The sequence below is a fragment of the Cryptomeria japonica genome, chromosome 4 (genome assembly GCF_030272615.1).
Source record: "Cryptomeria japonica chromosome 4, Sugi_1.0, whole genome shotgun sequence".
Classification (NCBI taxonomy): Eukaryota; Viridiplantae; Streptophyta; class Pinopsida; order Cupressales; family Cupressaceae; genus Cryptomeria; species Cryptomeria japonica.
The window spans coordinates 361,030,274-361,046,685 of record NC_081408.1 but is presented as its reverse complement, the minus strand read 5'-3'; the positions used below and the strand labels follow the sequence as shown (position 1 = coordinate 361,046,685).

The window sequence follows — 16,412 nt, the reverse complement described above, 5'->3', positions numbered from 1 at the left end:
ATTTGACTAGGGTGGATTTAGTACAAATGTTATCCCCAAGGAATTGAAGAATCAGGCCACAAAAGAATGACCATGCATCTTGAATGTGATCTATTGTTTATTGGTTGGAGCCACTGGGGCTTAGAATATTGTCATTTCAATGATTGATTATGAGGCAAAGTTATCATGGGGTCAAGTTTTACAACAAGGATGGATTCACAAAGGTGTTCTCCCTAAAGCACAAAGTGTTTTAAATGACTTAACATGCAATAGGACTTTTCTTAGATTTTGCACATCCATAAGCAACTTTAAACAACGACTTGAATGCTAGCACTAGATATGACCCTACTTGGCCATCCTTTTTTACATGAAAATATTTGGGCACTCAGTTAACTAAAGTCAAGGAGCAAGATGATCACTCAAAAAATCATCTAGCAACCAATAAGAAGAAGAAAAAGGTCATCACTAAGAGAGAGCCTCTAAAGAAGAAGATAGCAACAATGAAAATGGTGAAGAAGAGTTATGTGAGACAAAAGAAATGGGTGGCGATTTGAATCAATTGAAAGCTAGAGTGGTTGATCTTGAGGAGGTAAATTTGGAAAAAGATCCCTTAAAAGCTATATTACCCTAAGTTTTAGAGATGGGGAGATGGGGGGACGCATTTCCTTGTCCCTGATTTTTTGAGCCAATTTAGGGGATGGCTATATAAAATATATAAAATTTAAAATATACAGGAAAATTATAAATATTCATATGAAAAAATGGATAAAGCATGCATATATACATTATAGAACCTTAGCATATAACATGTGTGTTAAATAATTTAAATTAAGAGTTCACATGAGAGTCAAAGTCAAACAAATTATCAAAACTCAAACATTAATACAATGGGACAGCCAGGGGACATCCCTGTGGTGTCCCCACCTCCCTAGGACATCCCTATTTCCAAGACAAGTCAAATAGGCCAAGGGACGCATCCCTGCGTAAGCTTGCTTAAAAGATAAACTACAAGAGGTTGTGCAAATGATTACAAAAATGTTCCTAGAGTGGGAAACTACAAGAGAGTACCATCCAAAGCAATGCATTGAAGAGGTGTATAAGCTTTGGGCTGCAATGAAGCTACTGAAATCCATTGGTTCCACCTTTTCAGCTCGTGGCCAATTAGAGTAAACATATCTCCAAAGACCTATTCTTTTCCAACTCGTCTTCCTTGAATTTATCTCTACTTTTTCTTCATATTGTATTTGGTTGTGTAGGGAACTCAGGTTTATTTTTGGTAGGGTATGGTTGTAGACCTCTATCAAATTATATTCTCATTAGAAAATTGAATGTTTTGTAGCCCACTTAAGTTGCTGACTAGTTGATGGATTAGATAGTGCTATTCAAAATGTAATTATTATCAGTTGGACCGATGGTTATGTCTCAAGGGACAACCATTCGTATTATAAAGTGCACATTCATTATCAAGGGAGGGGCATTTTTGTTATAGGTCTTTTATGTACCTAAAGAAAAGCATTGTATCGAACTTTGTCTATGCAATAATGTCATGTTCTCCATATTATTTTGATTTTTTATCATCGGTCATGGTCTAAGTTGCCAATTTAGGTTCAGGTTCGAGAACCCAGTGCATTTGGTTCGGCAAAATTTTGAAATGGGTTTTGGATTCATTTGGGTTTGTTGGTACCCAAAAATGTAAAAATTGTGTGTGTGTGAGTGTGTGTGCGTGTGCATGTGCGTGTGTGTGCATGTGTGTGCGTGTGTGGGTGGGTGTGTGCGTCTGTGTGTGTGTGTGTGTGTGTCCTAGAAGTATGAATTAAGATTAGAATATCAAATACCATCATGTAAACAACAAAAACCACCATAAACTTGTAATCATAGCATCATGATCATACCATCATAGCATCTATATACTTCGAGTTCAATATCAAAGTAATAATATTGAGTTCAAGTATCATTGTTTCAACAATTGGAACATTAGTTTTGAGTTTTAATCATCAAAATCATCATCGTCATTAACATCATCATTGTCATTGGCAATGACATTAGATGAACCAATTCCATTGCCACTTGCACTTGCACTAATGTGTTCTCGCTTCCTAAATCCTCAAATGCAACAAGATGAGAAGTGGAAGCATCCAAGCTAGTATTCTCTGGCTCTATATCTCACATCTTCGACTCCCCTTGTTTGTAGTCATGTTGCTTGTGTGAAAGGAGATGCAAGTTGGAATGCACATATACTAAGTTATCCACTCTTTTTTGTTGCAATCTATTGCGCTTTACTAAGTGGATTAAAGAATGTGCTCCAATTTATTTCTGATGCAGATGAACTAGCAACTTGCTCCAATTTATTTCTGATGCAGATGAACTAGCAACTTATTAAGACAAAGTAAACAATTTAAGTTATACATTTATAATTTTATTAATAGAATTTTTAATTTAAAAATAAAATAGAAAAACTGTAAATAAAACTTAAAACACTAAAAAAAATTTCATTAATTGTTACACTTATTGGTGATAAAAATTTGATTGCAAGGGGCTGCAGGTTTTGGAAGCATTGGCCATAGAAGTACCACCAACTATGAGCATCCTTTCTATACCTCTGACGAAGAGCATCATCTCTTAGACCATTTGCGTTCACAAAATCTATGAACTCATTTGTAATCAAATCTCGCACATCATCTTCAGCAAAGAGTCTAAGGAATGTTGCCTTGTACCTTTCAGACACTTCTAAATCTCTATATGGGGAAGCCTTCTTGGCATATCAAAATACTAATTGTTGTAATATTTTAGAGTCAATGCATACACAAGATGTTGTAATGGAGTGGTCATCTTATTCCATATTTCTTCAACAATTGCATGTAATTGTTTGAAGAAAGTCTCCTCAACCTCCTGCTCTTTTGCACTTATGATGCACTTCATCTTCTCAAACATTGAGTGAATGTCATCATACACCTCTCCTATGCAAAGCCTACCCATGTTAGTGTTGTGCGTCTTACACACCCCACCCTGTCATTGACAAGGGACCCCCTCTCATTTTGCCCTCGCGTGGAAGTGATTCATTCCGTAGTTCGAATCCATCTTGACCCTGCAAATCCGAAGTCATAGGGCGAATTCATTTTGCCATCGCATCTGTCATCAAACACTTCATTTAGCCTGAAAACTAAAGACAAGGTTCAAATCGCAATAAGGTCCTTAAAGGCCGAAATGCAAGCTTAAAGTCTTCCAAAACTCGCGAAATCTCCTTTTGGCCCGAAAAAAAGTCTTCCAAATCTCGCGAAATCTACCTCCAAGCCGAAAATTTTTAAAATCGCATATTCCAAGGTATATAGGCCGAAATAATGGAAGATTCACGTTCCGACAAAATGGTCATGTGACCTGAAAATGAAGCAAAAGGGGGGCACTTAAAAGGAGAGGAGTCGAAAATCTAAACTCGGCATTTTTAACGTTTTTGTGAGAAGTAAAGTAGTTTGCACAAATCCTCCATAAAGACCGAAATCCGTTCTTAGTAGAAGAGGCAAGTAGAATGCCCGATTTTTGTGAGTTAGGAGTTCAAATTGCAGAAAGGAGAAAATCGAGTTTGCAAACACCTCTTCCAAGCCGAAAATGATAAAAGCTTCACAATTTCGCGAAATCCTCATTGAGGCCGAAAATGATAAAAGCTTCACAATTTCGCGAAATCATCATTGAGGCTGAAAATGATAAAAGCTTCACAATCTCGCAAAGAGTCTCAATAAGCCGAAAACTTGGGAGAGTGAATATAATCGTGCCATTCCCCATTTTAGGCCGAAAACCAAAGGGTTAAGTTCGCCTCAATCTCTCGAACATCTTCAGAAGTCAAAATAGCGCAGTCCGTCTTCTTTGCCCGAAAATCATTTGCCCAAAATAAGACAAGTAGCAGACCTCGCAAATCATCCAAAATGCCGAAAGATTAATGAAACCATATTTCACAATAAATAAGCAAACAAGCCGAAAAGATAATAGACGGCTAACAAATCGTGAAATGAAATCATTTGACTCGAAAGGCTAAGGAGTTCACAAGTTCGCAAAGTGGCTTTTTAGCCGAAAATGAAATAAAATGATGATTTAGGCCAAAAATCGCGCGATAACACTAATCCACTCAGGAAACTTCAAAGAGTTTAAAGTTCTCAAAATCGTGCTCCAAGCCGAAAAGGGCAAACAAGGAAGTAATCAATCAAATTGGACATCAAGTAAATTTGCGAAATTGGCCTCTTGGCCGAAATTGAGAAATATAAATATAATCGCGCTAAACAGGTAAACATGCCGAAGAAACTAAAACTCCAGATTTCATGCACAATTTCCATTTGAGCCGACAAAGATAAAAAGAAGCCATACAAGCCGAAAAGATACATCTCACAAAGAGCTTCTCAAGCCCGAACCCCACAGGACGAAGCCAGGCATTAATAAATTTAATGTTTGTTAAATTAATTTAATTAATTTTTCAAATTGATTTATTAAAGTGAGATTGATTGTTCGCAAGTTGAAGGCATCGTCCGGAAGAACCAGGAGAAAGCCTGAAACGTCAAGGAACCTTGATCGCAATTAAAGCTGGATAAGAAGATGAGAGCGTGAGATCGGAACCAAGCATTAGGAAGCGTGAGATCAGAACCGCTGACAACAAGCTAAAGTCCACCACCGGGACCAAAGACCAAAGAACACTCTGAATGCTGCAAGTCTATGCATTCTCGAGAAATACACGGCTGGATTTAATTCCGAAAGTTCAGTTTCTAAAAACTGAAACTATTTTATTGTAAAACTGCCTGCGGGCCACACTCAAGATATTTTAAAACAGAGGGGACACAGGTTAGTTATGTTCAACTACCAGATAGACCTAAATTAAAGCCAAATAGTGGTAGGCAGTTGAGATAGTGGTTGGATAGATGACTGAGAGTTTAGTAGGCATGGGTTAAAGCTGCCAGCCTCTGCAAGGCAGATTGCAACCCTTGGATACAGTCAATCCTGGCCACCGGTTCGACATGTAAATTCTATAAAAGGCAGAGGCCTCTCTCATTGTAAAGGGGTTAGAGTTTTGTAGTTAGATTTTAGAGTTAGAATAGGTTAGATTTTAGGCATAGCATAGAGATGCTGCAGAAATTGTTGTAATGGCAGCTGAAGCAAATATATGAACATTGAAATATGGTGTTTGTTGTCTTTGTTTTAGTCTGTTTGCATGGTTTCTTTCAGCCGGTTAATTTTAGAGTGCAGGGATTTTAATGGTGAAGTGTGGAAGGGTATTTGATGCATTTCAGGTTCATACCATTGGGGGTCTGTTGATTGTAGGTCACCGTGCATTGTTAGTATGAGCCCAAATTGTGCTTAGTTCAACTGCAGGTGTTCGTCTTAGGCTGCGCCAGAATTTGGTGCCTAAAACGTGTCTCCGATCTGAAAATCCCTCATCCCTTGGAGCTTGCACCGTTCTTGTCTAGTTGTGAGGGTGTCTCTGGCAAAACAAGAACTGGTTTATCGAAATTTGTCTACCCGCTGCATCAATTGTTATCATCCTTGTCCTTAGGCCTCCTAAACCATTCCATTTTGATTTTATTTCGCAATCCGAAAATCGCAGCAGACCATCTTATTGCAATATTGTAAGTCCCCTTGTGCTCCCAGCAAACCACATCAATCACTGAGTTATCCTGCAGTCAAGACCTGACAATCGAAACCTTGAGGTCGTTCCCATTGATCAAATTGAAACAGCATTAGGGATTTCATTATCTCAAGAGAGGATAGGATACTCGGCGAGACCATTCTATTCTGCATTGGCCGGATAGAGTCGTCACAATGCAATTTTAGCCACGTCAATAGAATTGGCGCTAGGAGGGCCTTATCAGGTTCCTTGCAGCAAGTTGAGTCTAATTGACCTTTCCAATGCTATATTCGGGATATGCAAGATCCCTGTTAAACCAGAAAATCTGAAAATACCAACAACAAAAAAATCTGAGTCAAAATGTTGAGTCAGTCACTTCATGAAGACTGACCGCAGTCTGAAATTTTCCAGATCCAGCAAAGGTTGAGTTTGCAACTGTATCCAAGGCAGTTATTCGAGTTCACATCCGCAGGTCACTGCAGGATTCATGGCACCACAAAGCACGATGAGTTGAGTTACTTGACGTTTCTATCAAGAGTCGAGTTAGCATTGCAGGGGTAGATATTTTTCTGGGATATCCCCAAACCGAAGGAGCTAGCATAGTCGAATATCCCTAGTCCTCTATCTAGCACTAATGAGTTTACAAGATTTAAGGATCAGATTGGGAACCAATTTGGTCTCGAGGAGTTATGCTTGGAGAGCATGTTGTCACCTTGGTGGTGCACAATTCACCACACTCCACATTCAGAATTCACTTGCTCGCTATGCATGGAGGCAATCAGTCAAGTCAAAGCCCAGTTTGGACTGTTAAAAGAACCAGAGGAGCCCATCACTAGCAAAGTGTGGAGTGCCTATCTCGCTGCAAACGAATATAGATGGACGCAAAATCAATACAGCACCACACCTTCTGACGATGTTAGGATGGAATTGCCAAGTGCCAAGCAAAATGAACTAGTCAATCAGAATGTGGCAGCAAATGATTGTTTTGCTATCCTTGTGCCAAAAGAAGATGTGACAGAAGATGGCTGTGTTGTCCCTGCACTTGATGAAGTCAGGGCGGAAGAAGACAATCAAGTGAGCTTCGTAGAGCAGCCCCAAGTTGAAGAGCAATTTGCAGCAGCCCCGCCAATGGACGATACAATCCGAGAGCCAGTTGAAGACACTTTTGAGGATCAATCAATCAAGGAGTCCCTACTGTTTGAAGATATGCTGACAGAAGTGCATAAAGCCGCATGCAACCTGAAGATGCACCGGTGGATAATGCATTCCACTTTCCCGAGTTCGAGTTCCATACTGATTTTCAGCCTATGCAACCTCTGGAGTTTGCTGCTGATTTGCACACACCAAACGCGAGCGAGATGCTATACCACCAATTGCGACCTCCTGAGGCTACTGAAGATCTTCAGCCGCACAACACCCCGCACGACTCAGAAACATACCCGGTTGTTTGTTTCCTTTCTACTGTTAACTCTGAAGATTTTCAGTTTGATTCTGAATATTCTGGGAAAGCAACCTATAAATGGATTAACCACGAACCTAATGTTTTTCCTCAACTGATAATACTACCTGACGTCCTGGTTAAACTTGAGAGTGGCCAATTGAAAATTTTCTTTTCAGAATTCAAAGACAAACTAGCCAAGCTTAGAATTGTCCCCGTTGCCCGGTTGTTGCTGCACATATTAAAAAATCATCATGGATTAGGGACGCATGCATATAGTCCACATTTTGTACAATCGGTCTCTCCTTGTACATAGCTAATCTAGGTTTTGTTTTCCGTTTTAGAGTAGTTTGTTTTTCTATTCTTAGCTTAGATTTCTTGTTTTCTCCTTTAGTTTAGTTTGCTTTGTCGTAGCGTAGGTGTCCTTTTGGAAGGGGTTGTCTCCGTTTTTGTAGGGGTTTGTTTGCTTTCCCCAGCATTGGTGTACAAAGTCAGGATGTTTTCCAGTCTGTTTCTTGGATGCCGACTTTGGTAGAGCACCTAATTGACAGTTGCCCCCATAGTCAGCTCATTTTGTCTAAAGGCTTGGTCATTCTAAAAATTTAGTTGCTTACAACGTTTTATCACCGAAATTGCGATCACTACACATTAAACGCTTAAAATCGCTTGAGTTTGTTGTTTTATCAAAGGGAAGTCATTGCAAGTGAAAATTTTGAAGCTCTGCTTCAGCGATCACTGTAACGCTCAATCCCACGTAGGCTTCGTTGCTTACCAGCCACAATGAAAAACTGAAAAATAAAGAAAAAATCAAAAAAAAGAAATTGAAAAGCAAAGACATATCAAATTGCTTGGTTTTGGGAATGCAGACACCTCTGTCGGTATTCAAAAAAGAAAATTTATCGGAAACAGAGCAATCTTTGTGAGCTTACAGGCAATAACCTTGTCGGGGCTATGGATGCTTGTTGGCAGTGAGGCAATATGCAGGTTGCTTTTGGAGTATGAGTCTGCAAGGTAGCTTGCATTAACTGAACAATGATATCTCAACTTTCTCTAAGCTAGAATAAATTTCACTGCACACACTTGATTTTCAAGGTTGGTAAATTGATTCAGTTTGCGACCTCATTTTTACTTTGAATCGGGCGAAATCTCCTTTTGGCCAGAAAACTTAAAGTCTTCCAAATCTCGCGAAATCTACCTCCAAGCCGAAAATTTCAAAAATCGCGTATTCCAAGGTATATAGGCCGAAATAATGGAGGATTCACGTTCGCACAAAATGGTCATGTGACCCGACAATGAAGCAAAAGGGGGGCACTTAAAAGGAGAGGAGTCGAAAATCTAAACTCGACATTTTTAACATTTTTGTGAGAAGTAAAGCAGTTCGCACAAATCCACCATAAAGCCCGAAATTCGTTCTTAGTAGAAGAGGCAAGTAGAATGCCCGAGTTTTTGTAAGTTAGGCGTTCAAATTGCAGAAAGGAGAAAATCGAGTTTGCAAACACCTCTTCTAGGCCGAAAATGATAAAAGCTTCACAATCTCGCAAAGGGTCTCAATAAGCCGAAAACTTGGGAGAGTGAATATAATCGCGTCATTCCCCATTTTAGGCCAAAAACCAAAGGGTTAAGTTCGCCTCAATCTCTCAAAAAATCTTCGGAAGTCAAAATCGCGCAATCCATCTTCTTTGCCCGAAAATCATTTGCCCAAAATAAGACAAGTAAAAGACCTCGCGAATCATCCAAAATGCCGAAAGATTAATGAAACCATATTTCGCGATAAATAAGCAGACAAGCCGAAAAGATAATAGACGGCTAACAAATCGCGAAATGTAATCATTTGACCCGAAAGGCTAAGGAGTTCACAAGTTCGCAAAAGTGGCTTTTTAGCCGAAAATGAAATAAAATGATGATTTAGGCCGAAAATCGCGCGATAACACTCATCCACGCAGGAAACTTCAAAGAGTTAAAGTTCTCAAAAGTGTGCTCCAAGCCGAAAAGAGCAAACAAGGAAGTAATCAGTCAAATTAGACATCAAGTAAATTTGCAAAATCGGCTTCTTGGTCGAAATTGAGAAATATAAATATAATCGCACTAAACAGGTAAACATGCCGAAGAAACTAAAACTCCAGATTTCATGTGCAATTTCCATTTGAGCCGACAAAGGTAAAAAGAAGCCATACAAGCCGAAAAGATACATCTCACAAAGAGCTTCTCAAGCCCGAACCCCACAAGACGAAGCCAGGCGTTAAAAAATTTAATGTTTTTTAAATTAATTTAATTAATTTTTCAAATTGATTTATTAAAGTGAGATTGATTGTTCGCAGGTCTAAGGCATCATCCGAAAGAACCAAGAGAAAGCCTGAAACATCAAGGAGCCTTGATCGCAATTAAAGCTAGAGAAGAAGATGCAAAGCGTGAGATCATAACCAAGCATTGGGAAGCGTGTTGTTGAATCGTTGAACAACAAGCTAAAGTCCACCACCTGGACCAAAGCCCAAAGAACACTCTGAATGTTGCAAGTCTATGCATTCTCGAGAAATACACAGTTGGATTTAATTCCAAAAGTTCAGTTTCTGAAAACTGAAACTGTTTTATTGTAAAAGTGCCTGCGGGCCCCACTCAAGATATTTTAAAACAGATGGGACACAGGTTAGTTATGTTCAACTACCATATAGACCTAAATTAAAGCCAAATAGTGGTAGGCAGTTGAGATAGTGGTTGGATAGATGACTGAGAGTTTAATAGGCATGGGTTAAAACTGCCAGCCTCTGCAAGGCAGATTGCAACCCTTCGATACAGTCAATCCTGGCCACCGGTTCGACATGTAAAGGGGTTAGAATTTTGTAGTTAGATTTTAGAGTTAGAATAGGTTAGATTTTAGGCATAGCATAGAGATGTTGCAAAAATTGTTGTAATGGCAGCTGAAGCAAATATATGAACATTGAAATATGGTGTTTGTTGTCTTTGTTTTAGTGTGTTTGTATGGTTTCTTTCAGCTAGTTAATTTTAGAGTGCACGGATTTTAATGGTGAAGTGTGGAAGGGTATTTGATGCATTTCTGGTTCATACCATTGGGGGTCTGCTGATTGTAGGTCACCATGCATGGTTAGTCTGAGCCCAAATTGTGCTTAGTTCAACTACAGGTGTTCGTCTTGGGTTGTGCCAAAATTAGGTGCCTAAAACGTGTGTCTTCGATTTGAAAATCCCTCATCCCTTGGAGCTTGCACCGTTCTTGTCTAGTTGTGAGGATGTCTCTGGCGAAACAAGAACTGGTTTATCGAAATTTGTCTACCCGCTACATCAACTGTTATCATCCTTGTCCTTAGGTCTCCTTAACCCTTCCCTTTTGACTTTTATCGCAATCCGAAAATCGCAGCAGACCATCTTGTTGCAAAATCATAAGTCCCCTTGTTCTCCCAGCAAATCACATCAATCACTAAGTTATCCTGCAGTCAAGACCTGACAATCGAAACCTTGAGGTCGTCCCCATTGATCAAATTGAAACAGCATTAGGGATTTCCTTATCTCAAAAAAGGATAGGATACTCCACAAGACCATTCTATCCTGCGTTGGCTGGATAGAGTCGTAGCAATGCAATTTTAGCCACGTCAACATAAGTATAGCGAATCAAGCTCATAATGGGCTTGATAAAACAAAGGAGATACTCCACACAATCCCACTATCATTCATCTAATATCCTTTGCCTAATTTTTGTTGCCCTCTCAATGCTGCTTTGCTTACATATAGACCAATTTTGGCTAATCAACATATTAGTAAGTGCCTCTTTAACTTTCACAAGTCATCTCAAGACGATTGTGTAAGAGGTTTAACAGGTCTCTACAACCTATAATAGAAATCAAAGCAAAATGATTAAAAATTTAGGACAAATTTTAAAGAAGAATATGCATTACACAATCAAATTATGAAAGTCGGAAAATCTAAAATTTTATAATACTTCATTTACCTTCAATAGCAACAATTTTGAAAATGATCTAAAAATCCTTAAGACATGTGGTAGTTGGTGATGAACATTTGGATGTCCTCAACCTCTGCATACACCTCTTTGATCCACTCAATTTTATCCCCAATCTATTGTAACATAAGATTGAGTCAGTGGACCGCACAAGGTGTCCAAAAGATATGTTGATATTGTTCCTCAACCAACAAACCAACAGCTCTACAATTCTTTGCATTATCTGTTATGACTTGAACAACATTATAGGTTCCCATTGTCTCAATGGCAGAGATGAGAATATCAGCAATAAATTGCTCATCTTTTACCTGCCCCTCACAATCCACGGCTTTCAAAAAAACATTACCCCTTTAGGGGACACCGCTATGACATTGATCAATGGACAATTTCTTGAATCTTTCCACCCATCTGCAACAATGGATACACCTGTCTCAGTCCATGAATCCCTTATGGGCTTCAATGCATCTTCAACCCCCTTGACCTCTCTTTCCAACAAGGTGCCACACACCTTCTCATAACCCGAGCCCTTATACCTTCTTAGAGCTTCATTAACACTTTTCAACATCTTTTTCAAATATGGGGAGCAAACAACATTGAAAGCCAGCCCATTTGCATATATACATCTTGCTACATCTTGGTCGGCAATGTCTCGACTCTCATTTTGAAATGCACTTTTCAAAGGTCCCTTTAATCTTTGTGTACAATGGGTTCTTCACTTTCAAGCTCAGCTGTCGTAAAAAATGGGTGGTCTTCTACCACAATATTGGGATTAGATGGGGGCTACATTCCCTTTGATTTTTTTGACATGGGCTGATTTAATCTTATGTCCTTCTCTCACATCTGATTCAGTTTGCTCCCTAATATATTTTAAAACTATCTCTTGTGGTATAGGCACACCATCTTTTCCAAGGCAACTTTTGATGCATCTTCTTGGTATTCCACACAAATGACCTTTCACCCAAAAATATGAACTAGAACGTTGAACATCACATCCCTTGCATTTCCAAAGGAATGCCCCACCTCTTGCAAGCAGTTGTATAATATCAATGTATTTCCATAGAGGAGAGCCTAGATCTGTTTTGTATTTTTGTTGTTCATTTGTGGAGGTAGAGCTAGTTGCCATTCTAGTTCCTATGGCAAGAAATTTAACGAACACATTCAAAATAAAAAACAAAAACAAAAGAATGGGAAAAAATAGACAAACTAAACAAATAATTTGTTTCATGTTTGATTCAGTTTGAATGAAAAAAATGAAAAAAACTTACCTCTTCCAACCAATGGAAGCTTGCAAATGAGTAGGAATGGGGCTGCAACACTTGATCAAGCTTCAACAAGTGATCTTCAACTCCCTATATTTGATGCCACAAGCAAAACTTTGCTCAACCTGCAAGAAAAAAATAGCTTCTTGCAAAAGAAATGACACCAAATGAGAGGTTTGAAACGTTCATGTGTTTTAAAAGTCACTTTTAGGGTTGCAAAGGGAGGTGGACTTTAAAATTTGTTAAAATTTTGCAAAAAAAACAAACATTTGAGTGCTTGGGCATCTGGGTTCGCCCAGGATGAACCAATGCTCTGTTTGGTGCACCCTAGCTGAACTCGCAAGTGAACCAAACCGGAATCAGGACTAGGTTCGAACTGGACCAATACCTAGGCTGCCAGGGGGCGGACCCTACAACATAGGTTATGGTATGTAATTATAATCCTCTTCTACAATTAGTATTTGTGGTAGTGTAACAATTTACAAAAATGTTCTCTGCCTCCCTGAAAACTCACCTAGTTATATTGCCAAATCATGTGAGTTGTACATGAAATAGGTTATATTATAGAGTCAACATGTACTTGTAGCATAGGGCATTCTTAGAAAGTATGTTATATTTTATATTCCACAAACAGACGAAGTGTATATGACTTAATTGTAGGATTAATGTCAAAGAATTTCAATATGGCTAGAACTTGAAAAATGACAAAAGCAAGCAAAATTGCATAGCTAAATGATGCATCTACAAAACAATGTCAGCTTCCATAATCCATAACTCCATTTTCTTGCAACTCTAGGATTGAAATTAATTCATAATTGTTCACAAATATTTCAAGGACTCGTCTAGCTTCAAACTTTTATTAAGTTGTAGAAGGCACTTGCTACAAAACCTGAGAAATAAGACCAAAACTTGCAGTAATTAAATGATAAAATATTTTCACATTTTTTTGACAAAAATGATTAACCCTGCTAGAAATCTTTTAAACATGTCAACAAAAGTATCAGGATACAATTTCACAGGGACTAGAGAAATGTGCTTGTCAACATAGTCATACTCGATGGAGAGAAAGCATATAGAAAATTTGCCTCAACCAAAGTTATCTGATCAAAAGTCTAAACCAATCATCAAGAAGCAAAAACATGATCAGACAATGTTTGCAAAATAATAGGACCCAAACCAATTTACAGTTATGATATAGCAATAGCATGCATGACAGAGCTACTCCAATATGAGTATAGAATTCAAATTGTTCTGCTGTCAAGTGCTTATATACAGACAAAAAATTGAAAAAGTGCATACATAATAATAAAGTTTTAAATGATAAGGATAATGTACCCCAGGATCTTGTTGAGATGCATAAGGTTCTCCTCTCCTTAGAATACTGAAACAATTGAAGTCCAATTCATACATATCTTCACATCCATGTCTTATTCCAAGAGAAGAAAACACTATAATTTTTCGTATTGTATGGGACTGTGCATTTTTCACTGCAAGTAAACCTGATTCCATTATCCTCTTGACCTCCTCTGGGCAAAAAGCCATTTTTGGAAACTTTTTGTAAGACAAAACATTACTTGAACTTCTTACAGGTCCAATTTCATGGCTAGACAATTTCTTGACATCTAACAACCTATACCTTTTATTTTTCATCCGTACTTTTGTTTTTTTAATCCTCCCTTTTACACTTATATCACTTCCATTAACATCATCTTTGTTTGCCAGGGATCCTTCATTTTGGTTATTTTTTATCTCTACCTTTACAACCAGATTTTTACCATCATCTAATACCATAGACAATTGCTCTGGTTCTTGAAATACCATTTCAGTACCCACACATTTGTCATAATTCATTACCAGTTTCTTTCCTGAGAATTTTCCTTCTGTGTTCTTGTCTTCAACTTCATCCTCATTATCTTCATCAGCGTCATCGTCTTCTTCATCACTTTCATCACTATCAACACATTCATCCATAGCAGAATCATCATACTTAATTTTATTGAAGCCTGAAACCTGCACTTTCTCTGGGCTTATCCAATTCACAATGGTATTATGTTGCACGTTTACTTCGGAAACTGTATGTAAATTTTCTCTCATGACCTTTGAAACTATATTTAATACCGTTTGAGTTTTTGCATCCTCCTGTTGATCAGTTCTCTGTCCTTTCCTCGCTCTCTTAAGTTTCTTGCTGCTGTTTTCTAACATCCTGTGGGAGGCATCCTGGCAGATGGAATACAGTACTTATTAGCTTAGAAATATGGGCATCCTTGGATATCACAATTTTGATATAGAAAATTCAATCACTCCAAACATGTGTGATACAAAAAAATCAATGTCATATAAAGACATTTAGAAACACAACCTCTTCAATTAAAAAGATTTTAACCAACAGGCAGACCAACAAAGTAGCCTCAAACCATTAGTTTATTCCTATGATTTACTGCCAATTCCCATCAGTATCAGGTCCAATCTTATCAGAAATGAGAGAATATGTGCAAGTTAGATTAAATATTTTCTCATTTTGCATAAAGGGCATGCTTATCAGTTCAGAAGCCATGTCATTCTGAATTGTCAAATCTAAACTATCCTACATACTCAGAAATACAATCATCTTTCTACTCTTGGAAACAAGCTGAAATGAGTCTTAGAGGTTCTTTCCTTGTCTTCAATTCACTAGACCTAGTCTCTTTGTAAATTTGAAAGAAACTTCAAAATAAGAATGTTTCTGTTTTTATTCAAATCAAAGTTCTAATTACTGATTCTGATGAATACATTGCAATAGTTAGAAATTCTCCATCCAAAATTACACCATTGTTAAAGATCAAACTGTACAAACCAATCTCTATATTTACACTATTTTAAAAATCAGACTCTATAATGTACAATATTTTGTGTCATTGGTGCAGGTTGATGCTACGCAAGACCACAAGGGACTTGGAACTGAGATTTTCTATGCCAATTTCACTGCTCAAAACACATTTAATGTTTAAGAAGAGGGGAACCATATTTCCAGATTGTAAGTAATGCAAACCCACTTCAAATCCCTTTTTGCTGGACTTAGCTACATATATCTTCTTCCTCAAGCTTACATATGTATTGGTCGACTATTTATCACAATCTTAAACAAGTTGGATACTAATTCCAGCCAAGCATACATTACAACAGCAATTACAAAATTATTTAAATAAGCATTAGCCTTCTCTGAGACAGGAATACATCAAAGGAAAAGAGTACAACTGTGACTCAAAACTCCATTGCAAGGGGGTGGGGGGCGGAGGGGGAGGAGGGGAGGAGGGGGGATGTGGGTGTGGGTGTGGGTGTGTGTGTGTGTGTGCGTGGAGACTACTACCTTAAGCTTACCTTAATGAATAGTTATTATATTCTCTTAATAACTAGGAGAGAAAAAGAGGGGCAAATGAAAACTCTGTCCAAACTACAGAGAAAACAGAAAAAGATTAAAGAGAATTGGAACTTCTGCTCTAAATTCCATTGCAAGAAATATAGCACGTTTATAATGGGAGAATGTGCCTATTTTCACTAATCAAACTATAAACAATAGAGAATTGGAAATAAAATTGGTATTACAACTGAATACATCAGAGTCATCAGTCATAAAACATAGAAGGATCACTAATGAAAAATCAGGACTAAAAAATATGCTACCTAATATCTAACAGGTAGATATATCTCTGATGTTCCCCATTCCACCATCTCTTTCTTGCAACAACCCTCCTTCCCACTTCTTTTCTCTCACCTGCCACAGTTACGTTGCTCAATGGGAAGCCTCCTTTAAGGAGGAAGGAGGAAATGGCCCCCTTCAGAGATCAGAGTTCAACTGGCCCCCTCAAGAGCTTCAGAGCCACAGTAACCAATGAACATAATCAGATCTGTGAGGAGGATCTCAAATCCTTCATTCTCAACATGCCATTTGTTGAATAACAAAACCCAGTTTACCACTTCAAAAGAGAGACCCTCCCTAAGATTTCCTTTTCAATAGAGGAAATGGAACAATAAATCTGAATGATCAAGGAAAAAGCCCAGATCTGCAGATACATGGAAGCATTCCCTGGGCCAAAAACTTTAAAGTTCAAGGTTTAAGAAAGCTGGGAACCAAATGGCCCAATAGATCTTCTCTAAAAGAAAAAGAGCTACTTCTTGGTAATCTTGCCT

The 16,412-nt window shown here is 38.2% G+C and overlaps 1 protein-coding gene across 1 annotated transcript in view; it reads right to left on the bottom strand.

The window, feature by feature from the left end:
- LOC131040991 (uncharacterized) overlaps positions 1-16,412 on the bottom strand; it is a 152,986-nt gene that overhangs the window by 84,475 nt on the left and 52,099 nt on the right. Inside the window, exon 2 of the mRNA XM_057973969.2 lies at positions 13,581-14,462. Within this exon, the coding sequence (XP_057829952.2) occupies positions 13,581-14,462 (882 nt within the window). The remainder of the gene's footprint in view (positions 1-13,580; positions 14,463-16,412) is intronic.